The following is a 25,456-nucleotide window of genomic DNA, read 5'->3' as shown; positions in this document are numbered from 1 at the left end:
AATGCAATAACACCTAGGCTGTATCTGGCAGTTATTTCCTCATTTCCATGTCCTCTGATTTTTACCAGCTGGTGATCAAAGTTAGATCCTGCATATTACCAGTTGTCACATAAGTACAACATGAGTAGCTCTGCTAGCTATACAACTGTCACATTTTTATCCCACCCTTCTTCCAGGGATCTCAGGGCAGCAGACAGAGTGCTTGCTTTCATCACTAACCTTTAAAATAACCTGTTGAAGGAGGTTAGGATGTGAGAGACCAACTAGCCTAAAATTATCCACTGAACTTCATGGCAAGGGGGGGGGGGGTTAATGCCAGGTCTCTTTAGTGCAACTACTCTGTGTTGGATCTCAATAGGTGTTGCCAGCTTCCTATTGCCTTTGCAGTTCTCTATATTTGATTAACAGCTTGTAGAGCACATTGCATATTAAAACTTAAGTATATTGTATAAAACTTAAGTTTTAATATGCTATGAAATGGAGAAGACTTACTCTTGGATTATTGGGATAAGTTGTGTACCAAGATCATCACAGTAAAACCATCTTTCAAAAAGAACATCAGTTGATTCTCCAACATAGTATCTGGCAAAAGGGAAAAAAATGCTTATTAAATAATTCCAGCTTAAAATACAAGGCTGCTAGTATGTTATTCCCCACAGATATTGTGCCTCAGTAAATTGCATAATAAAATTTTGAATTAGATTTCAACACTCGTGTTCCAAACACATCATAAAACTTACAACTATTGAGAAACTTTAAATCTGATTCTATAGCAGACTAAATTTAGTTTTTTGTATGTGTTGGCAGAAAATTCATGTTTTCAGTCACTGATGATATAATATTTGAGTTAGTGGAGGTTAGGACAAGCTAAGTTAGTTTCCAGGTAGCACAGGAAAGACTGTGGTATAAGAATAAATAGTGTGCCAAAAGACCCACTGTCATAGAAAATCCAAGATCAAGAATTTGCTGTGTTTTGTTACCATAATTGTACCTCACATCTAGACTCACTGTTTCATATAAACAGTGTCTTTTGTAGTGATATGGTACAAATATGCCTAGAAAGAGATGGTGCATAAAACAAGTGAAATATTTTATTTAACCCGAAGTTAAGGAATAAATAAACTGCATAAGCTAAAATGGGAGGGAAGGCAGCATAGTACAGTCTGACCGTGTCAGATGTCAAAAGGTAAGCAGGGTTGACACTTGGAAAGGAGACCAAACAAGGAAAACTCTGCAAAGAAAGACAATGCCAAACCACCGCCGCATCTCACTTGCCTTGAAAATCTCTTGCTGGGATCAGTATAAGTTGGCACAACTTGACAGCACGTTACACACACAGGCATACACATGTAAGGTATGCCAACATAATCTAAAAACATCTTAGGGCCCAACTAGGTGTTAGATCCAGCACAAGTCAGGTCAGTATCGCCAACTCTCAGGGGACCTGATTGATATTGTACAGACAAATGTGATGTCAAGTAACTAAAGTTTCCAAGTATGCTAATTCAGCTTGGAACTGAGCCAGATCAGCTTTGGGAGACCTATTTGCCTACAGATAGGCTATTTGGGTTTAGGAAAAGAGTGTCCTACAGTCCTGAGACAAACTTTTATTCCCTGACTGTTCAACTGACTGTTCAAATATGTAAGGTTGTCAATCTCCCGGTGGTGGCTGGCATTACAACTGATTTCAGGGAGACAGGGGTCAGTTCACCTGGAGAAAATGGCCACTTTGGAAGATGGCCTCTATGGCACTATACCCCATTGAAATATCTTTTTCCATACACCTCGGCATCCTCAGGATCCACCTCCTGCCCCCCGCCAAATCTCCCAGTATTTCCCAAGCCATAGCTGGCATCTCTAAATATCAGAGTCAGGCTTTGGTGCCGGATGTAACATCTAGTTGTGCCCATAGACTTCTGACATGTCAAACTAATTGGAAGGTGGCACAACTGTCAAGATCCAGCAAAGAATGCATAAAAAGCAATGCACTTGAATGAAGGTAGGAAAAGACTGAACTCAGAGCAAAGTTCTGTCACCCTGGTGAAGTGGTAGGCTTACACCAAATGAAGTGACCAGTAGGTTCATCTCTTGGTCTGATCAACCATTTCAAGTTCTACAGAGAACAATGGTAAGGATAATCACAATAATGTTACATTAATCTGATAAGGACTAAATATGCTATGAAAATATTTTGGAAGGCGTAATAAATAATAAAGTGTGATCTTGTTCTGTTCCAAATGCAACTAAATAAGATTCCATAGTAGTGAGAAGTCTCCTAGGATTTGCAGAAGGTGAAAAACAACAGCTTTCCTGTGAGAGAAAATAGGGTTGTAGGAAGCCTGACTTGCAACAGTTGCTGCCCAATAGCCACAAAGGATTGGGATGGTTTTTTGTGGAGAAGCAGCCACTTGAAAGAAGCACTGAATCCTTCAAACCATACTCTTTGCAAACCGAAGGCCATTTGCACTCAACTTTTCTCCCCAAAAGGGACCCAAAGCAGCTTACATAATTCTCCTTTCTTCCATTTTATCCTCACAACAACCCTGTGAGGTAAGATTGTTACTGTAAGCAGGCAGTCTCCAGTAAAGTTGGGGGAAATAGAAGAAGACAGAGGGAGAGTTGGTAACTGGGATCGATAACTTATGTATACCAGGATAGCCTGAATGAGACCTCTTAAATGAGCAGGTGGTTGCACAACTAAAATTGGTTTTATTAAAGAATAAAATAATTAAAACAAGAAATATATTTAAGCAATCAATATATGCACACAAGGCATACAAGAGCTGGATAAAAGTGAGGAAGCTGGATAGGGTTTCAGGGATGGGTGATTTACTAGTCATGAAAGCAGTGGCGGAGAGAGGGGGAACTGTGCCTGGGGCATGCGTGCACCCTGTGCCCCTACCACAGCAGCACCCACCCCTGACCCCAGAACGCCCTGGAATGCCCCCACCCCACCCTTGTTGCATTGCATGCCTGGGGCGTCATGCCCCCCGTCCCATTGACACTACGCCACTGCATGAAAGGATGTCCAGGGAAAGCAAACAAACAGCATTTCCAGCAGCAAAAGGAAGAGCCCAAACTCAAGTGATGGTTGGAGTATGGATCGGAACACTTGCACTATGAATGGTCAAAGGACCAAATGGGTCCTAAGGTGGTGTAAGGTAAGCTGGCAGGAAAGCCAGCGATAAAAGAGTGTATTGCTTTCCTAGGATTTAAACAAAAACTTAGGAGAGGCTTGATGAGTCATCAGGACCCAAGATAATGCCTGGACTATTCTCTTGAATACTCATTGATTGTTGGGATGGTGCAGATTGGGTAAGTCTGTTCAGAGCACTGATTAAATCATCTCAGGGTGACACAATGGGGATTAGCTTGATCCATTTTCCAGCCAGGCACACTTTCAGGTCAGAGGAAAATGCAGAGGCCAACTACCTTCCTGCCCATTCTTGACACTCAAGATGCATCTCAAACCTCTCTGAGAGAAATCCATTTTGTGGTCCCTGTGCCTTTGTGGCAGCCCTTAGAAAGAGGAGGGATCCGACTGCTTACATTAGTCTGAAGGAATGTGCCTGGCCCACAGTAGCCCAGAAAGCTTCCATGGTAAGAGTGGGGATTTAAACCTGGGCCTCCCATGTACCAGTCCAACAGTATACACCTGTATACCACACTGGTTCTCAATCTTCAATTTCAACATCAGCTGAGATTCTGGAGGTGGGGAGAATGCCATCACATATCTACTTGAAATTGCCTGTTTACCCTGTTTTATTATTGTTTGGTGTTCAAGCACAAATCTTTCACCAAACATATTGTTCTATCTTACCTAAGCTGACAAAATAAATATATTATGTACTGCTAATTGATTTAAATAAATGGGGCTACTCTGGAGTAAATGTCTTGTAAATTGCATTAGTAAAGAATCTGTCTAAATGAGTATTGAATTCCTGTGTGCATTGTTACAGATGTAAGCAAAAGTACAATTACAATGGCAAGGTGTACAATTACAGCTACATTAAAATTAGTTACCCTGCCAGCAAGAGTGATTGGTATGCTTAAGCACCTCCACAAGCCCTTAAATGTTTAACAGGGCATTTCAGAACTGGTTGGAGGTGTCTTTTGGTGCAAAAAAGTGATACACATCCACATTGACAGCCATGAATTTTGTGCAGTGAGGACTATTGGAATTCTACACAGTCACAATTACTGAAAAAAACAGGAGGTTTAACATCAATGAATTGCTCACAATAAAAATATGGATATATATTTAAGAATACATGGATTTTATTGAAGTAGCTAACCAGTTCTACCAGTTCAAAGTTATTTGGAAATTTGGGACCATGGACTACATGGGACCATGGGACCACAAGAAGTCCATCTTCATTAAAACAAACAGATGTTTTTCTGTGGATGTTAACTGGAGTTTTACTGTACCCTAGTTTACTGATTCCAAATTATATGAGGTGTCATGCAATAGTTTAACTCAATATCATTTTGTGCATTCCTGGAATGTTCTCAATATTTCACCTGAGTCCATCAGTTTCTGTCTTTAGCCTTTGCCTTTCAATCACCAATCCCACAGTGTTTTCATATCGCTGGGGAGAGTGTGGTATCCTGGCCGGTAAGAGAAACATCTGTCCAAAAATAAATTTGAGATAACTTTGAGATAACAGGTTTTAGAGGTATGCTCCAAGAAAAAAATCATTATAATTTCAGATCTGGGATTTAGGAAAACGTTCTTTATTATTTATTCCCAATTTTTTGGGTACGACAGTATAAGTTTGAGATTCAAGTTCATGTTTGAAAAGGGCAATTTTTTCCAGAATGTCAAGACCATTATATTCAGTGCGGGAACAAAACTGAAGTTCTGGTGTGGTTGTTTTAAAAGATAATATCACCAAGTTTGTGTAACCCAAAGTCCATTAGGGGAGCTAAACAGCTCAAATTTTACCATATAAGGAAGAAAATGTTCAATTTCCTTCAGAGAGTTCTGATATTTCAGGGCTATCTTTGAATGCTTGACAATAAGGAGAGAGGGATCTGTAAGCCCTCTGACCAATCCTATAATATATATATATATATATTATTTCATAATATTTTCCTGTTAAACTACATAGGCAGAAGCCACCTCTCATATTTTTGTGTGGTTAGCAGAGTGTCCAAGCTGAAGGCAGACCACAGCCAAAAGGTCAAAACTACTTTAACAAAAGCTGAGTTAAGATAATGAGTTACTCCAGCATAACCTGGAGGTCTCATTTTGTTTGTGGCCATGATCTTGATTACCACACCTTGCAAAGATACTGTTAAAACAAAGAATATGGAAAGCCACTTTAGCATCAGTTGCTGAATTTCACCATCTCTTCTAGCAACAGATGGTTGTTTCCTTGCATTTCCCCAACCTCCAGATATGATCTCCCTAACAACAAGATCCCATCCTGAATCAATCAAGCCTCATTCAAATCTGAATACTGAAGGCAGAGACTGTAAGAGTTACTTTGCATAAAGCCATTCTGTGCTTCCTGATATAATCTAGGACCAATTGACTCCCATTGTCCCAAGGTTTAGATTTAGAACAATAGAAGAGCTTTTAGATAGGGCTCAGCCCAGCAAGACCAGCATGGGAAGTTCCAGAGAATTTAGAAAAATGAAACTTAAAACTCACTTGTTCCCGCCCCTACCTGGGCAAAAGGGTATAAAAGTTTAGTTCACCCTAACACATGTGCTCTTACTAGCCTGTACCTTCCTTGGTCTGGTCAGTTTGAGACACGATATCGTCCTTCACCTGGATTCAGATGCTGGTCATTTGAATCCTTGCCTTCTACAAAATCTTCTTCAGCTGAATTTAGGTAACGTATTACCCTGAAAACCCCCCTCCATTTCTATCATCCAATCTATCTTTTAAAACCTTTTTATATCTTAGGAACTTGAATGTATGTGCCCTTATGTCTTACCGTGTGTTTGTATTTTTGAACAAATTTATATAAAACATTTAAATTCAATTTGGACTCTTGCGTCTCTGTGGAATATTCATTGCCAGAATTCCTTCCCCGTATTATACAGTCTAAAAGATCTCCTCTTGGCCCCTCTCCTGATCTGCCAATGTGAGTTCATTCCCCTTTGCTACTTTTAAAAACTATGGCCGTTTCCGCACGGCCGCCATGCGCCCCCACGCAGCCAAGAGTTCTGCCGGCATGGGGGCGCAAGCCCGTTCGCACGCAAGCGTGCGAGCAGGCCAAGCAGAGGCCCCCGCAGGAGGTCGGAGGACAGTGTGGGCGGGGCTTCCACGGCCAGCAGGCGACGACGGAGACATCGTGAGTGGGGCGGAGAAGGGAGACAGTGTCTTCCCCCCCAACAACAACCTTTAAAGGGTTGTTGTTTAGGGCAGCCTGACGCCGCCCTGGGGGGGAGCGCAGTCAGGTCGGCGCTGCTGCGTTGCAGCAGCGCCGCCTGTGCGAACGGCGGCCTGGGGGTGGCGTTTTTACCGCCCCCAGGCCGTCGTTTTTTGGGCCGTGCGGAAACAGCCTCCATGTGTGCTGTTACACTTTTAGCAGCTGGTGGAGATTCCCTTCAATAAAACCCTTACCCCTGTTAAGGCCATAACAGCTCAGCAAAGGAAAGCAAAGCTGCAAGTCTATGGAAAAAGGTTACCCAGACCCCAAGTCCATCCACAGTGCTACAGTACACAGCTAGACAGAACTGTAAAGGACTGAGACCCTGCTAGTCTGTTTTGCACAACAGGCCAGAACTATTATATGTTGATTATTTTATTTGATTGCCACGTTTCACCATTGTACTGTCCATTATTATTTATGAAACAGAGAACAGGTTTTGAAGTTTTTGTTGAAAGTCTTGCAAATGTTTAGGGTCACAAGGCGGGATCACACTGTCAAAATACTTGAAATCCTTTTCCATTGATGATAAATATCCCTCTTAAAATAAAAGTTGGGTTACATTTGCACAAATCACAGACTTCCCTCTCATCAAAAGACCTTTTAAGTTTCAAGCAAAATGGCTGAAAGGGTTTGTTTTTACAGACTCCTGAAGTATGTGCTCCTTGGTACACTTCTCCCCACTGTTTCCTGGAGGAGGGAAGAATAGCAGCAGCCCAATCAACAGCACCAGTCACTTGTCTTCTTTTAAAAAACAAACAAAAACAAATCTATCTTGCTGCATCCAGTTTCTTTACATAATTTTACAGTGTCTGGTTAATGATTTTTTTTAACCTTACCACTGAAACTTTGCATTTGCCATCCTTCCTTGTTGTGATCCATCTCTTCTCACAAAGTAAGGAAGACTTGTATTCTTTAAGGCTTTCACGCCTGAAATCAACTGGGTGTTATGAGTTTTCTGGATTGTGTGGCCATGGTCTAGTAGTTTATGCTCCTAATGTTTTGTCTATGGTTACATCTTCAGAGGCATGTCATGGTAAGATGTGCTTCAATCTGTGACCCAGAAAACCCACAACAGCTAAGCAAGATTTCTTTTTGCAGGAAAACAAGCACCTACTTACCCACCATCACTGCAATCTTGGAAAATAATTGCTGTGTATGTATGTATGTATGTATGTATGTATGTATGTATGTATGTATGTATGCCTTTCTCACTGGGACTCAAGGTGGATTACATAGCATGAGTCAATACAATCAACAAGATGGGGCATCCAATAAATGATGAAATAGAAGTTGGGTTGTAAGACCAACCAGAGGTGTTTTTTTTAAAAACTGAACTGAAGTTAAGTGAAATTGTTACTATGACACATTAAATGGTGAGAAATTACACAACGGGAGCCAACTCAAAGCAAACTATACGCACTAATACGGGCTATGGTTCCTAATAATGTGTCCAAGTAACTTTGCAAATCATTTTGTAGGGCTACCCTATTGCCTGTATAGAAAATTTCAGTTTTAAAAAATTCAGTTTATATTGTATTGTCGAAGGCTTTCACGGCCGGAATCACTGGGGTGCTGTGTGGTTTCCAGGCTGTATGGCCGCGTTCTAGCAGCATTCTCTCCTGACATTTCGCCTGCATCTGTGGCTGGCATCCTCTGAAGATGCTAGAACACAACCATACAGCCCGGAAACCACACAGCACCTCAGTTTATATTGTTTGTGTAAACTTGTGCCAGAAGAATGGAAGCCTTCTTGATCTCTTCAGGCAGACCATTCCACAAGCTGTGGGCCACAACAGAAAAGTCATGGGTTCAGGGGGCTGTTGATTTTGCACAACTGCAGGTTGGCATCTGCAGAAGGTCCTACTCAGATGTGCAAAGCTACTGTGGCTAAGCATGTGAGAAAGACGATCTTGTAGATCTGAGGGCCCAAGTCATGAAAGGCTTTGTTCATGATAACCAGTATTTTAAACTGACCCCAGAAACTGACGAGTAGCCTGTGGGGTGACCGTAGGATGGAAGTAATATGCATGCTTAATCTAGCTCCAAATAATAGCCAAGCTGTGGCATTCTGCCCCAACTGGAGTTTTTGAATTGATTTTGAGGGGAAACATTAATTAAATTAAGAAGAAGAAGAAGAAGAAGAAGAAGAAGAAGAAGAAGAAGAAGAAGAAGAAGAAGAAGAAGAAGAAGAAGAAGAAGAAGAAGAAGAAGAAGAAGAAGAAGAGGAGGAGGAGGAGGAGTTTGGATTTATATCCCCCTTTTCTCTCCTGCAGGAGACTCAAAGGGGCTTACAATCTCCTTGCCCTTCCCCGCTCACAACAAACACCCTGTGAGGTAGGTGGGGCTGAGAGAGGTCTGAGAAGCTGTGACTAGCCCAAGGTCACCCAGCTGGCATGTGTGGGAGTGTACAGGCTAATCTGAATTCCCCAGATAAGCCTCCACAGCTCAGGCGGCAGAGCTGGGAATCAAACCCGGTTCCTCCAGATTAGATACATGAGCTCTTAACCTCCTACGCCACTACAGAGCACATGTACGTATGACTGGTAGTGATAAACTAATTCTACCAATGCTATGAGACATATGTCTTGACTCTGGGTATCCACTTTAGGGTTATCTTAATTATTGCTGCTGTAAGGAGTGACTGATGCATGGGGTGTCTCCTTCCTCTACAAATGTCTTCTGATTCAGAGCAGCAGCCACAAACCTTGGCAGCAGCAACTGCAAAGAAGAGCAGTTACAACTGCCCGAACACAACCTTGAACAGGGTTTATAATGCACCCTAACCCAGATTTTTTTCAGTGGGGAGGGGGGTGTTTCTCATAATGCCAAAAAATTCTGGATTTGTGCTCATCATTATAGAAATCATGGTAATAACTTCATATTTCCAGTTCAAGAATTTCAGAATGCACATCCTTACTAGGTTTCATTTTCTTCATCTCTCTCTTTCAAAGGCCTCTCACTTTTCATTTCCGCCCAGCAGCTGTAGGCATTCAGATACTCTTTGGCAAATGGAACCATAAGAATATTTACTTCAAAATAGACATGGTGGCTCCTTTTCCTCCTGAGCTGTTAATATAACAGCTTATGTGTAGATGTACAAGCATTCCCTAATTAAAAATATAACTGCTAGACACAATTAAAATGAAAAACCAACTGCACTCTCCATGGAACATGTTATACATTAGCATAATTTGGGTTCCAGTAATATAAATTACAGATAAACTTGCTGCTTGCTTAAGAGTATTTCCTTCATAATTATCCATTTGTATTGCTCCATCATTGCAAAGGCTAGTTATAAGTCTGTGGGGGATATGGTTTTCTTCTAATTTATTTTATTTATACAAATGGTGGGATGTTGATATCAGCAAGAGGCATAAAACTGTGTGCAGGAAGATATGCTAATTGTGTGTAAACTGGAAGGAAGAAAAAAACACTTCACAAGCAACTAACTGCTAATGAATTCTAAAGTTGTGATAAAAAGTTTGTGATCAAGCACTGGCAAATGGTGTCCTGACATTCATAGCAACTAATTTACATTGCTCTTTTCACTCCATCAGAAGATACAAAGTTGATAAAATTAAATCTTGCAAAGGGCTGTTTGATGTGGGTGACCAATCTTCAAGACAGACATCAAAACTGGCACCAGTTTGTTGACATAACATCTGAAATACCTTCATTCATTCATTCATTCATTCATTCATTCATTCATTCATTCATTCATTCATTCATTCATTCATTCATTCATTCATTCATTCATTCATTTTTTCACATTTCTAGCCTGCCCTATCCCAAATGGCTCAAAAGGATATCTACTTGATATCTTAGTACTTCACCACATCCTTTGTCCTAGTTCTGTAGACATGAGGCAAAATCACCTCAAGGCATGGTGTTTGTAGCCCCTTTCAGCCATTATGGTTTTGATACTCCTACCTCATATATCAGGACAGTGCTGTAGGTGCAATACTGCTACTATGGTTCACTATCTTCTGTGAAGATGGCAAAAAGTATATTTTCTTTCTTCATTATGCCTGAACTTGTATCCTCAAGAATTTGAGTTTGTAGCCTTGATGACTGCATTACCCTAGTCTCACAAAATGACAACCTTGTAGAACAAGACAATCACTTATAATGCTCTCTTCAGGTAACTCACTTGCCCCAAAGTCAACCACTGCTGGTATATCAGAATATAACATTTTAGGCTCCATTAAAACAGAATATTGGATTAATAACATTTCCTTTATGTCTGTTTTATAATGTTTGTACAATCTGTTCAACTGCTTTTTGTACCATGTATTACTGAAGTGAAATGCTACTGAATTGCAAAGTGTAATTCATTATCAGTTAGCGCCAGCATCCAACCAGCATAATAAGGAACTATTTATGTAGTCAATGTTTGCTTGCAATGCTAAAGAGTTAAGCCACCAGTCAATTTAGGTGGCTTGTCTTATCAAAGAATACTGCAATAAAACAGCAAACAAAACCAAGACTGTATAAACGGTTTCCTCCCAAAGACACATAACATACTTTTACAAATCTATGTTTACCTCTCCTTCTTTAATGTACACATCTTTGTGTTTTCCATTTTCTATTATCTTCAGACACATATCTCCTTCTATCTGGTAGAACAACTGCAGTATAGAACAAAATAGATTACAAATCAATATGCCTCATACAGCATGACCTGGGTTCAAGTCTTTATTCTCACACAATCCCCAAGGGGAATACCCAGCACTTCTAGAAATTTTGTTGGGGATGTAGAAAATTCTCAGTCAGCATTTCCCTCAGGTCCTACATTTTCCACCTTCCAAAGGTGCTTCACCCCCTGGCCAGAAAAGGAAAAGATATGACTGCAGATATCTTTTCTTTAGTAGGGCAAAAAGTAGCTCAGAGAAAGTGAAATGGATGAGAGTTGGGCTCAGGAAAGTGATAAACCTTCTCTTCATGGAAAGGATCCTGGATGCATCTTTCCACAACTTTCTAGGGTATGGGGAGTATGGAAAACATTCTCATAGCTAACCATCAGATGTAACTTGACTTTAAGGCCGTTTCCGCATTGGCCAACTATCTCTGCAGCAGCTGCAGCGCAGAAGTGCCATGCTTTCCCCACAACAAAGAGGGGAAATGCTGCTTTCTTGAGTCACTCAATGAGTGGCGTCTTCCCGCCAGTGCCGTGTGAAGCGCACTGGTATGTGGGCACCACTTTTAGGCACTTACAGTTTGTTTTGTTTACCTACCTTTTCTCCCTGTGAAGCTCTGGAGGACAGAAGGGACACACCCACGCTGCCCTCTGACTTCCGGACATGTCCTTTCTTCTGTCCAGAGCTTCGCAGGGAGAAAAGGTAGGCAAACAAAACAAACCAAAGATGGCTCCGTACAGAGCTGCCTTTGCAGCCCATGGCGGCTTCGGGACTGCTTGCGTGGGACCGTGTGAGTGGGCCCAAGGCTCCACCGGCATAAATTATGATGGTGGCCAGCCGCTTCTTCTGCCCATGCAGAAACAGCCAAACACAGAAATACATCCTACAGGAGAGGACCAACATGTTCATGATAAAACTAATTCCATCAAGCACTTCCTTCTGTGGCTTTCAAAGCCATTATTACAAATAAACGTATTTTCACATCTATTGTAAAGTTGACGTTGATTTAATATGCAGTGTAATATTTATGTTCAGTGAAAATTGTTATTTAACAATTTATTTCAGGCAATTATTAGTCAACAAGTTTCATAATTCCTGGAGTGAGTAAAGGGATAATAAAATCAAGTTAAATGAGCCTCCCAATCTAAAGGTATGCTGGTGGAGTGTTCAGAACTGAGGACATGGAGTCTTTTCAACAAGTCTTAATATACCACTTCTGTTTAATGAGGGAGAAGGGAACACTCAGTCCAGCTTCATTCCTAAACAGTGGAATTTTAAGCTTTGAGCCTGTGGCTCCATCTGTTGGATAACAGATAGGAACTTCATGTACAACTTTGGTTTGTGTGCACAGTTCATGTACAAGCATGCTTTGGTGAACATTAGTGCCCTAGACAGATTAGGGCAGAGACTGGGCTTTGCCTGAAATTCAGAATATTATTATTATACACATAACAACACAGCACAAGTGTCTGGAATTCATCTCTGAATATCGAGTCCTTCCCAAGGACCTAGGATATTAGAGGTATTTGCGTAGAATGTGTGCAGTTCCTAGAAGTGCTGCTTTCTGCAGCATGTGGACTGATGTTCTGTCCAAGTTTAGGCTTTCCAGATGTTTTTCAAGATTTCTTGGGATTCCTCCTAGAGCACCGACTACTAGTGGGATTACTGTTGTTCTTTTCTGCCACAATCGTTCAACTTCAATTTGTAGGTCCTTGTATTTTGTGATCTTTTCCAGCTCTTTGTCCTCTACCCTGCTGTCAACTGGCACAGCAACATCTATGATCCAAATTATTATTATTATTATTATTATTATTATTATTATTATTATTATTATTATTATTATTGATACAAGACAGTTACACACAGCAAGCAAGATCAATATGCTGGATTTTGTATTACATCACACGTCGGACACTTCCCAAGCATCTAGGACTGTGTGATGTATCGACGAATAATGCGTGCAGAGCCGAGTAGGGTGGCCTTTGCAGCTGACATATGGTGATTTTGTCAGCGCCAATTGTTTTTAAGTGCCGTTCAAGATCTTTAGGCACTGCACCCAGTGTGCCGATCACCACTGGGACCACCTTTACTGGTTTGTGCCAGAGTCTTTGTAGTTCAATCCTTAAATCCTCGTATCGTGTAAGTTTTTCCAGTTGCTTCTCATCAATCCTGCTGTCACCAGGAATTGCAACATCAACTATCCACACTTTCTTTTTTTTTCCACAATCGTGAGGTCAGGAGTATTGTGTTCCAAAACTTTGTCAGTCTGAATTCGGAAGTCCCAGAGTAGTTTTACGTGTTCATTTTCAGTTACCTTTTCAGGTTTGTGATTCCACCAGTTCTTTGTCACAGGCAGATGGTAGTTGTGGCACAAGTTCCAGTGAATCATCTGAGCAACAGTATTATGCCTCTGCTTGTAGTCCGTCTGCGCGATCTTCTTGCAGCAGCTAAGTATGTGATCTATTGTTTCGTCTGCTTCCTTGCAGAGTCTGCACTTGGGATCTGTAGTTGACTTTTCAATTCTGGCTTTGATGGCGTTTGTTCGAATTGCTTGTTCTTGGGCTGCAAGAATCAAGCTCTCAGTCTCCTTTTTCAAAGTTCCATTTGTGAGCCACAATTAGTTTTTTTTTCCTTGTCAATTTTGTCCTCAATTTTTTCTAGGAACTGTCCATGGAGAGCCTTCTTTTGCCAGTTTTCTCTTCTGCTTTGCAGTGTATTTTTACGGTATTCACTCTTTGTCTTTTGCACTTTGAGCAGTTTTCTGCTGTTGACTTCCATCAATGTGGTTCTTCACTGTTTTTCACATAATCTGCCAGTGAATGTTTCTCTTCTTCCACCGTTTGTTTCACTTGCAGAAGCCCTCTACCTCCTGATTTTCTGGGTAGGTAAAGTCTGTCAACATCACTACGCTGGGAAGAGAAGAAGAAGAAGAAGAAGAAGAAGAAGAGTTTGGATTTATATCCCCCCTTTCTCTCCTGTAGGAGACTCAAAGGGGCTGACAATCTCCTTGCCCTTCCCCGCTCACAACAAACACCCTGTGAGGTGGGTGGGGCTGAGAGAGCTCTGAGAAGCTGTGACTAGCCCAAGGTCACCCAGCTGGCATGTGTGGGAGTGTACAGGCTAATCTGAATTCCCCAGATAAGCCTCCACAGCTCAGGCGGCAGAGCTGGGAATCAAACCCGGTTCCTCCAGATTAGATACACGAGCTCTTAACCTCCTACGCCACTGCTGCTCCTTAATGATAATCATCATCATCATCATCATCATCATCATCATCATCATCATCATCATCATCATCATCATCATCATCATCATCATCATCATCATCATTATTATTATTATTATTCTAGGAACTGCACATATTCTACGCAAATACCTCTAATATCCTAGGTCCTTGGGAAGGACTCGATATTCAGAGATGAATTCCAGACTCTTCTGCTGTGTTGTTATGTGTATAATAATAATAATAATAATAATAATAATAATAATAATAATAATAATAATAATAATAATAATAATAATAATAATAATAATAGTTGTTGTTGTTGTTGTTGTTGTTGTTGTTGTTGTTGTTGTTATTTGGGTTTATAGACCGCCCTCCCCCGAAGGGCTCGTCTCCAGTTCAATCTACAACATCTCCAGTTGAAGGAATCAAGTAGTAAGTGATGTGAAAGTGTTCCCCCAGAGACCCCGTTGAGCTGCTGCCAGTCAGAGTAAACAATATTGACTTGTAGAGATGAATATCCTAACTTAGTAGAAGGTAGCTCCATGTCTTCATGTGTCCTGCTATGAGGTAATTTGAGGCAATAGCCCAAAGCAATGGATTCTGATGGCCTTCAGTCTACATACCTGCTATTACCCAAGCCTCTCCTCTAGGATTGGTAAATACCCTAAAAATTTGGTAAAATATGGATTTATTTGGGCATAAAATTATCTGTTTGCCCAAATAAGACACATAACATATTCATTGCATCTGAATCACCAAGCCTACTCTCCTCATTCCCTGGAACTGGAAACTAACCCTAAAGCTAACAATGATTGGCCGTTTCCGCACGGCCCCCCAGGCGCCCCCACACCGGCAAGAATTCTGCCGGCGTGGGGGCGGAGGCCGTTCGCACGCAAGCGTGCGTGCGGCCTCAGGAAAGGCCGGCGGACGACAGGCGGCTCCGGGAAGACGCTGTTCCCTCAAAAACAACCCTTTAAAGGGAGGGGAGGGGAAGGGCAGCCAGGTCGGCGCTGCTGCGTTTCAGCAGCGCCGCCTGTGCGAACGGCGGCCTGGGGGCGGCATTTTTACCACCCCCAGGCCGCCGTTTTTGGCCCATGCGGAAACGGCCATTGATTTTGTATTGTCAAAGGCTTTCCCGCCAGAATCAACAGGCTGCTCTCAGTTTTACAGGCTGTGTGGTTGTGGCCTGGTAGTTTTTGCTTCTAATGTTTATCCTGCATATATGATGGGCATCTATAGAGGTATATTTTATATACCTTGTCCACCTGTATATTTCCCAATTGCATTTTTAATACAAGGAAATACATTGACATCTACTGGATATTTGGTAAAACTACAGTTTATTCATATATCAGAAATCTCAGATGCCTGTAATGTTTGTTGGTGTTTAAAAATAGCTTCATGTGTGGTTAGCAAGATAACATATGAAACTGGAAACGATCAATTGGGTAGAATACTCTGAAGTATTTGCATGAAAACTGTACAAATCTTAATAGATTAAGCATGTACAATTGGTGAACATTGAAAGTTATATTGATATGACTTTACTTTTTTCTTTAAGGCAGTAATGCACTTTTATTTGTTAATTTGAAAAGAATATTTCATATATTCATTTTTCTTTTTATTGTTTTTGTTCTATTTTGTGTTTGTCCATGTAACATTTTTAAAGAGTTTGATGCTTCTTTGGTCTGATTGCCAAAAAAGCTCAAGAAAATCAATTCAGTTCCAACTTCCAAGGCTCACACCTAAGCATATAAAATCATGGCAATATCGTTTGGAATGTTCTTCCCTTTGCATGCTCATGGTATGTACAAAGATATACCCAGTTGCTTGAGTAACAAATCAGTGTCTTCATCCTCTTCAAAAGGAACAGGGAAATGCCTTTTACCTTATTGATCTCTTTTTAGTGCCTCCCCTCATCCTGCTGTCCCCTCCATTTTTGGACCTCCCAACAAAGTTAGACATAAAAGCAATGTTGTCATAGTGGTTTCAGTGCGCCATAAACACAACAAACCTTGTACATGGGTTGGGAAACACCTGGAGATTTGGGAGTGTGGAGTGGGTAGGGGAGGGTTTAGGGAAGGGAAGAACATCAGCATGTTGTAATGCCATACAGTCTTCCCTCCAAAGCTGCAGTTTTCTCCAGGGGAACTGATCTATGTTGTCTAGGCATCCATTCTGATTCTGGGAGACTCCACCTGGAGGCTGGCAACCCTAACAGCTCAATACAATACAAAACCTTCTTTTTACTTATGTTTCTGTATAATTCTATACACATTAATGATACTTTATATAATCATTGTTTACTCTACTTAGTGGTCAATTAGGCATGTTCTACTAATCAGAGTACTAGTATAACCAGGTCATCCACGAACAAGGTAAGGATATCTACATAATGGGATTCTCTCAGACATGTAGAAAAGTATGACTTAGTTAAGTAACTAAATGAAAAGGTGTGACACAAATGTGTCCCAAAGTGACTGATCATTCTCTAGAAGGCAGAGAATATTGAGAGCCACTGCAATTCTGTTAAAGGAGAAGGAGACAGAGGCCCTTTTTGCATGGTCAAAATATCCTGGAGTGAGCATGGAAAATATCCCTGTGCAGCTGGGAATTCTGCAAGGTTCCTGAAGCTGCACAGGATCTGCCCTGGGGTTGCCCTACTATTTTTCCTTTGCCCCACAACTTTTAAAAATTGCCAAATTGGTGGTTCTTTTAAAATGTCTCTGTTTGATCTCGCTGCTGCGCAAACACCACAGGAGCAGACCTGTTATTTTTCCCATTCTTTTTCCTTTGCAGCCAGCAATACGTGGGGGGGGGGGGGCATTCCCTCTTGCCTTTGGAGCCGCAATGCATGGATTGCGCAGGGGAAAGCGGGGGGGGGGGGCATTCCCTCTTGCACCAGGAGTCGGCAATGCATGGATCGTGCAGGGAAAAGTGGGGTGGAGAAAAAAACTGTTCCCTCTTGCACTTGGAGCCTGTGATGTGTGGCTCATGCAGGGGAAAGTGGGGGGGGGAGCCATTCCCTCTTGCACTTGGAGCTGGTGGTGCATGGCTCGTGCAGGGGAAAGCAAGGTGGGAGAGGAAGCTGTTCTCTCTTGCACAAGGATCTGGCAATGCATTGCTCATGCAGGGGAAAGCAGGGGGGAAGCCATTTCCTCTTGCACTTGGAGCCGATGATGCATGGATCGTGCAGGGGGAAGCGGGTGGGGGGGGGGAAGCAGTTTCCTTCTGTCTTTTTGTCTACTGGGTAAATACAAAAAACCTGGGCTGTACAGAACAAACTGGAGTATTACTTCCCAGAACTGCCTCGGCCTTGAAAAGATGCAAGGAGCTGTGCCCCAGTATATATGATGCTGGGTCTACCCCCCATCTACTTGTGCTCTGCAGAAATGGACAGAGTGAGATAGGAAAGCTGATTTCTTCAAGCCCCTGAAAATTTATAGAATTCTGGTGAGAAAGGCTTGGGTACATGTAGGGAAATTTCCAAATTATTTATATTCTTCAGATATCACTGGCAGTCAGGAGACTAGAGATTATTCTCTTCAACTATAAAAGCCATTTGTTATTGGGTCATTTGTTTAAATAGGCAATGTCTGGTGTGTAATTAAAAAACCCTTCAAGGGGCAGAAAGAGGACAAAAAGGATTGAGGGGTCAATACCTTATCTCCTGTTAAGTGTCGTTCCTTGTCAGTCTCCAGATTGCTACTCTTAGGGAAATATCCTGTTTCTTCTTGGAAGATCCACAGTCATTCTCACAACTAGAGATGTAGTTAGGAAACCTATCTCTGTTTTTTCTATTAAGTACATTAGTTCCTGAATAAAGCTTTAGCAAACTTAGATCAATTTGTGCAGCTCTTTTAACTACTCTGCCAACAATTTGCCTGTCATAGAAGGTGCCAAACCAGAGACAAAGATGGTATTTCTACATATTTTGGAACTCCCTTGATCTGCAGAAAAATATAATTTCATACATTTAAAAAGAAGACTAACCCAACATGGACTGATGAAGTCTAAAAATGCTCATTGGCCTTGGAGTGTTGACAGCAGCAACAAGATGGCCTCCTCAAAATCCCAATGCCTCATAAAATACTGGAGGGAGAATTCAGGTCAGGAGGAAAACTTCCCCAATTATTTATTTCCCTTCCCCCATGACTCCTTCTAGGTCCCCAGCTTTAATTGTAATATCAGGGGGTCTGAGGAAGAGCATCAACAGCAGCAACCTTCAGTATTTTAAAAAAAGATAAAACCACTTCATAAGACAAATAACTTCACTACGTCTTACCTCTTCTCCTTCTTCAATATGATAATCTTTCCTTTGGTTTGGTCCACCGACAAACATTACATTTAGTTGCTGCTTGTGCCTTTAGAAGAACAAAAAAAGTTATAACTTTTTACACTGCTTTTTAAATTTCAAAAATACACAAAATGGTATATTACACCTCAGTTATTTAAAAAGTTAATGATGAAATGACTGAAACACGTAACAGTAAAATCAGAATATTCTTCTTTTGCTGTCTTAACCATTAGCTAAAATTTTACCTTGCTTCTCACCACTTTCCCAATATAAGTGGCATGAACAAGCTAAGCCTATTCTACTTTAACGGATAGTATGTTAGTTCATATTTAATCTTTGCAGTTCCAAATAAAGATCTAGTGTGGAAATAGAGCAAAAAGGTTAAAAGATATTTCAATATATCTTCTCACATTATTTCATTTCTCTAAGCTTCTTCTTATGAGAAGCATACATAATGGTTTTCCTTCTAATACAAGCTTTGCAAGCACCCCTTCAATAGCAGAAGTGTGAAAAAAATTATCCCCCCCCCCCGAAAACCCAGATTTTTTCTGAATCTCCATATCAGGAATACCTAGTTTTCAAGAAAACAAATCGGTCCCTTAACCTGAATCCAAATTTTACCCCATGACCCCCCTTCTCCACATTTACCTTGAGTGCAGCTGTGATGGCGGAGTTCTACACCAGCCTGGCTAGCAATCAAATAAGTGAGGGAAAAGAGAGAGGAGAAGAGGTGGGAGAGGGGATTTTCCCCAATCTTTTTTTAATAGTGGCAGGGCCAACATGAGCCAACTCATGCCAAAGAAATTTGGCTCCCTTAAAACTGCCACCATTTTTAATAGGACCCCACTACCCCTGGAAAAATGACCAAAGACATTTTTCTGTTTGACTTTGCCAAATACAATAGAACAAATACTAGTTGTTCATTGATTCATATTAAAATATTCTGATAACTCAGCCATCATCTGTTTTTTTTTGGATCATCATTAAGAAGAGAAACATTGAAACACCATAACTCAGGTGGTCTAATCCTATCTGGAAATCAATGATAAGGGTGTGTGATCAGAAATGACAATGACAATGACATCTTTCTTAAAAGGGCAATGCTCCAAAGATTGCTTAAACCCAAGCGGCAGCTTCCCTGAAGCCAAGACTCAGAGCCTCTGGGGGACAGGAAAAGATGAGTGAGTGAGTGAGTGAGTGAGTGAGTGAGTGAGTGAGTGAGTGAGTGAGTGAGTGAGTGAGTGAGTGAGTGAGTGAGTGAGTGAGGGTGATGACGGGCGGTGGTGGTGGGTGGCCCACGTATAAGTTGAGGAGGGCTTTTTCGGCACAAAAAATGTGCTGAAAAAGTCGATTTATACGAGAGCATATGTGGTAATAATAATTTGACATCAATTCCCATTTTTGTTCATTTAAGCCGTAGCAGCTCTCTTACACCGAGTGAAAGGCACTTTTAGGTCCAAAATGGCAGCAAAGATCTTAGATCGCCCCTTTTTTATATTTTAGTAATAGAAAAAGAGTTTGTATTCATATCCCCCCTTTCACTCCTGTAAAGAGTCTCAAAAGGGTTTACAATCTTCTTTCCCTTCCCCCACAATAAACACCCTGTGAGGTGGGTGGGGCTGAGAGAGCTCTGAAGAACTGTGATTAGTCCAAGGTCACCCAGTTGGCATGTGCTTTTTCATCAGTTTCCCTATTTGATCTGTGATTCCCTTGATGTATGGTAGATTTATTATTGATTATACCTATATGCTGGGTATAATCATAATTAGTAAGCACAATTCCTCCACAATTTATCAAAGCATGTGGAAAGTGTTGTCAAGATTTATGGCAACCTGAGGAAGGGGTTTTTAAGGCAAGTGAGAAGTGGAGATAGTTTGCCATTGTCTTCCTCTGCAGAATCTTCCTTGGTGATCTCCCTTCCAAGTATTGGCCCTGCCTAATCTCTGAGATCTAACAAGATCAAGCAATATCATGCCACCTTTCCTCTCCAGCTTACCAACACGTCAATTGAAATTAAATGGACTACACAAAAATATATTTGAGAAATTCTGAGGTTCATAAATAAATTTGTCTTAACATTTCAACGTTTTTCTTATTTATCCAATTATAACCCACATCACTCTCCTCGTATTCCTTGGAGGCTTCCCATTCAAATATTTGCCAGGGTCAAGGCTGAGAGTATGTGACTGGCCCAAGGTCACCAAGCAAATTTCTGTGGCAGAGTGAGCTTTGAACCTGGGTTTTCCAGATCCTAGTCTGACACTTTAACAACTACACCACATAGAGTTCTGAGTTTAGAGGACAACACAGTGAACAACACAGAGGACAATACATACCATCAACAATGTAATAAATCCATCTAATCTTGCAAGTGTTGCCAAAATAAACTTTCCCCCAGTCATTTTTGAGAATAAGATATATGCCTTACAGAACGGAACTAATTGGCTTGTAATAGTGAATGCTGGTTGTACAAAAGGCAAAAGCCTTCAAGGTTCAAGGAGGTAGGTATTACAATGTTCTTGCTAGGCAACATTATTGACAGGAGTATCTGTGTTTATAAAATTTGGAAGACATGGCAGCTGATAAATTCAAACTTCTCACCAAAACACAGTAAACAATTTCCAGGTGCCCTTATTGCTGGTTGGATTTCCATTTCTCTGACATTTCTCTAACATCTATGGCTCTAGAGATTACATCCTCTTCCTTATAAATGCCTGACAAGAAACTAAATAGATAAAAATAACCTTAATTATGAGAATCTTGTCATAACTCTTGTCAATCCTCATTTAAATTGCATTTTCTAGTTGTTTTTATCCCATAGATTCTGTGCAGTGCTGAGATTTTTCTTTTCTGAGATTTGATTTCTACCACTTGGTGATCAGAAACATTGCTAGAATGTTATGGCCTGATGGTTGTAAACTTTGAGATGATGGAGCAAGGAATAATGAGTATTCATCGTTTGATGGTGCTATTCACTAGAACTTGCTCTTGGGATCAAAGTCTACTTATGATTTATTACTATTTTCAATAGTAAAAATTACAATAATGGTCAGGAATTTTCATTAAGGTTTAGAATTACCACATGACCAACTTTGCTTCTAACAGTTGGGTAGTACTGTAAAAGATCTCTATAGATCTTTGAGTCATATGTACTTTACTCAGTATCATTTGTGCACAAAAGTTCATTTTAATAATAGGGTTTAACTACTTACATAAGCTTATTGCACACAGGAGGCAAGAAAGCAGTTCTGTTTTCTTCAATCCATTTCTTTACATTCACAAGCATTTCCACAATTACACTTTTAACCAAAGAATACTAAAGAAAAGGAAAGGATTTGCAAAACACGAACAAAGTATTCTGAAAAAGCGAATGAGTTTACACAACAGTCGATACAAGGCTATAAGTTACTCCTTCCAAGAGATGTGATTGGCTGGTAACAGTGTGCCAAAAGAATCCTGCTGTGTTTGACCTTCCAAAGGTTGCATTGTGCAAGTTAGTCCAGTGTATCAGTAGGTTATATAGTGACTGATTTACTTCTTTAAAAGTACATACACCTTAGGCTTCCTTCTGTGGACCTCAGATTCTCCCTTTAAATCCATGCCGAAGGGGGTGGATTTAGAAGGAAATTTGGGGGGGTGCCTGCTGTCAGGGGTGCAATTGTTAAGCTACCAGCACCAAACTTTTAGGGTATCTTTAGGAGACTCTCCTAATGATACCACCCAGTTTTGGTGAAGTTTGGTTCAGGGGGGTCCAAAGTTATGGACCCTCAAAGGTGTAGCCCCATCTCCTATTACCTCCCATTGGAAACAATGGGGGATGGGGCACCCCCCTTTGGAAGTCTATAGCTTTGGACCCCCTGGACCAAACTTCACAAAACCTGGGTGGTATTGGTAAGAGACTCTCCTGATGTTACCTCCCAGGTTTGGTGAAATTTAGTTCAGGGTGTCCAAAGTTATGGACCCTCAAAGATGTAGCCCCCGTCTTCTATTAGCTCCCATTGGAAACAATGGAGGATGGGGCACCCCCTTTGGGAGTCCATAACTTTGGACCCCCTGAACTAAACCTCACCAAACCTGGGTAGTATCATCAGGAGAGTCCACCAAACAATCCCTGAAAGTTTGGTGCTGCTAGCCCAAACAATGCGCCCCCTACAGGCCAAAAACCGAAAAACACTAAAAATGTTTTTAAAACCCACAAAAGGGGTGGGCGGAGCTTTGGACATGAATGGGGGGTTCAAACCTGTGAACCCCCCCTTACCTACGTGCTTGCCCAGGTTGCTGTAACACAAAAGATTCTAGAGAACTCCCTGATACCAGATTCTGTATTTCCTCTACCTGTAGATACAATCTCCTTGACAATAGTACCCTTCCTAATGACAAACACCTCCGCCAAATTTGAATACCTAGGCAGAGTCTTTCAGAAGACACTCTGCTCAAAGCCATTCAAGGCTTTCCTGATACAGTCAAGAAACAATTGGCTCTATTATCCCGGTACTTAGAAAACAGTAGATGAGCTATTAATTTGCTCAAACCAGCAATCCCAGCATGGAAATCCCAAAAGATCCAGGAAAACAAAACTGAAACTTACTAGCTCCCGCCCCACACTGCGCAAAGGGGTATAAAAATACTGTGCACCCTAGACTCAGCGCTGTTTACTGGCTAAACCTCTCTTGGTATAGTTGGTTTGCGACATGATTTCGTCCTTCGCTTGGATTCCCATGCTGGCATAGGAATCCTTGCCTTCTTCAAGACTTCTTCAGCAGAACCTAGGTAACGTATAAGTCCCCCACTCCCCCTCCTAATCTATCATCCAAATCTATCTTTTCTTCCCTGCTCATATCCATTAGGAACTGTGTGTATGCTTCTCCATGTCTTACTGTATGATTGTTTGCAACTAAAATTTATATAAAAATATTAAAAACTACAATTTGGTCTCTTTTACATTCTCTGTAGAACGTTTCAAAAACCAATTCTGGTATAGCTGTCTAAAAGATCCCACCTAGCCTGCCTCTCGCACTGCCAAGCTGAGTTATTCCCCATTGCTACTTCAAAAATATATTCTAACTGTTAAGCTAGGTAACAACATTGGCATGGTGAATTCTTTGCTTCATTCTTTGATCACTAATTTGAGTGTAGCTTCTGTACAGAAAAATGATTTTAAATTTTCATAATATGACAATAGAAATGTACATTATATAATATTGGATTGTTGGACTTATTGGGATTTACTGCACAGAGAAGCAGCTAACACACTGATTCAAAGGGTAAAAGGTAAATGTTTTTATGAACTACATTTAGGATAGATCAGAAGGAAAGATAGCATACTGCTATCTTGCTAGCTAGGAAGAATCTGTAACTAACTTTTGAGAAGAAGTAGGACAGTAGACCTGAGAGTATCAGGAGGGGTCACTAACTTTATAGCCCTCTCTAGACCACTTGTCCACCTCCTGCTGGATCTTCATCGCAGTTCCTTTGCACATTAGACATTGCTACACCCAACAGGTCTAGAATCATTATTCCTTGCTCCATCATCCTTACTCTGCCATAGATTCTCGCTGGGTCACCTTGTGCCACATACACACAGCCTTAGCGTAATCTACTTCATGGAGTTGTTATGAGGATAAAATGGAGGAGGGGAGAATGATATAAATCATTTTGGTTCCCCATCGGGGAGATAAGTTAATTATAAATGAAATAAATGAGTAAACTGTAGTATATGTAATTGGGGCTCTGAATAATCAAATACCCGAGTTTAAGATTTACACAGAAATCTCTGGTTAAGGGTCATGTTTTTTTTTTCTGGAAAGCTATCAGGAATCTGGGATTCTTAGTGAAAGGAAATGACCTGCCTTGAAGAAATCTATATTGTTGTTGAGTTTGGGTGCTGCTAACTGGCTACTTGTATTCTTCCCTGATACTACTGATTGCTTGAACAATGGCATTTCTCCATTCTAGTTGGATCCTTGCATGGCAGGAGCACTGAGCACTGGTACGTGTGTGTGTGTGTGCGTGCGTGCGTGCGTGCGTGCGTGCGTGCGTGCGTGTGTGTGTGTGTGAAGTGAACCCTTTGTTCTTCTGTGGTTGAGTAAATACAGAGCTGGGATAGATTGTCCTAAAAGGAATGAGGGATGCCTGAGGGCCCATTGGATATAATAGGACTCAGGAATGCCAATTGACTTTCATGAGATCCATTGAAGTACATTACACTAAACAAAAGCTGCAACAAAAATGCGGAACAGATTTAGAGAGACCTGGCCTGGGCCTGGAATAACAGTCCCTATAGTAGAATGACAGCCCCTGGAAATAGTGGAAATATTATGTCATCCAAGTTCCAGAACACTTCTGCTACTTCCTGGGGCAGTTATTCCAGTCTCAAATTATTGATTCCAGTCCCAGTTCCAGGGGCAGTCATTCTACTCTGGGGGCTATCATTCCAGTCCAGGTGGAGGGGAGGGCTGTCATTCCAGGCCTAGGGCAGGCTTTTAAAAATTCATTCCACATTTTCATTCCAACTCTTGTGTGCTGTAATATATTCCAATGAAGCCCATGGAGGTCAATTGACATTTCTGCCCCCCATTAGATCCAATGGAACCCCAAGCCTCTCTTATTGTTCCCAATAAACATTCTTGTCATTTGTTTTAGAACTAGTGTGTTCAAGTAAACCCGAACCAAAAATAAACCTAAAAAGGACATTTTAGGTATTCTTGAGTTTATTTTTGGCCAACAAACAAGCAAACCATGATGACAATGGAACTGAGTTGAATAAGGAAATCCTGAAAAATGATATTTTGGGGCATTTTTCAGGCCTGCTTCTGCCCACTGCCATTAAAACCCCTCCCTTTCTTCCTTGCAGAATAGGGGAGACTAGCAGGGAGAGCATTCACTTCTTTCCCCCACCTCACCATTTCTG

General features: G+C 41.1%; 1 protein-coding gene across 2 annotated transcripts in view; it reads right to left on the bottom strand.

The window, feature by feature from the left end:
* HAAO (3-hydroxyanthranilate 3,4-dioxygenase) overlaps positions 1-21,907 on the bottom strand; it is a 37,246-nt gene extending 15,339 nt beyond the window's left edge. The window contains exons 1-5 of one of the 2 annotated variants that reach the window (XM_048508143.1): positions 21,759-21,907; positions 18,535-18,613; positions 10,931-11,014; positions 4,522-4,628; positions 493-582 (exon numbers count right to left, since the gene is read on the bottom strand). In XM_048508143.1, coding sequence (XP_048364100.1) covers positions 493-582; positions 4,522-4,628; positions 10,931-11,014; positions 18,535-18,613; positions 21,759-21,832 — 434 coding nt within the window. In that variant the 5' untranslated portion in view covers positions 21,833-21,907. The remainder of the gene's footprint in view (positions 1-492; positions 583-4,521; positions 4,629-10,930; positions 11,015-18,534; positions 18,614-21,758) is intronic. The other variant, XM_048508153.1, reaches the window with a different exon arrangement.
* Positions 21,908-25,456: the final 3,549 nt, after the last annotated feature.

This window comes from Sphaerodactylus townsendi, linkage group LG01 (assembly GCF_021028975.2).
Source record: "Sphaerodactylus townsendi isolate TG3544 linkage group LG01, MPM_Stown_v2.3, whole genome shotgun sequence".
NCBI classification, from domain to species: domain Eukaryota; kingdom Metazoa; phylum Chordata; class Lepidosauria; order Squamata; family Sphaerodactylidae; genus Sphaerodactylus; species Sphaerodactylus townsendi.
Note: the sequence above shows the minus strand (reverse complement) of the source record. Positions and strands in the feature narration are given on the sequence as shown.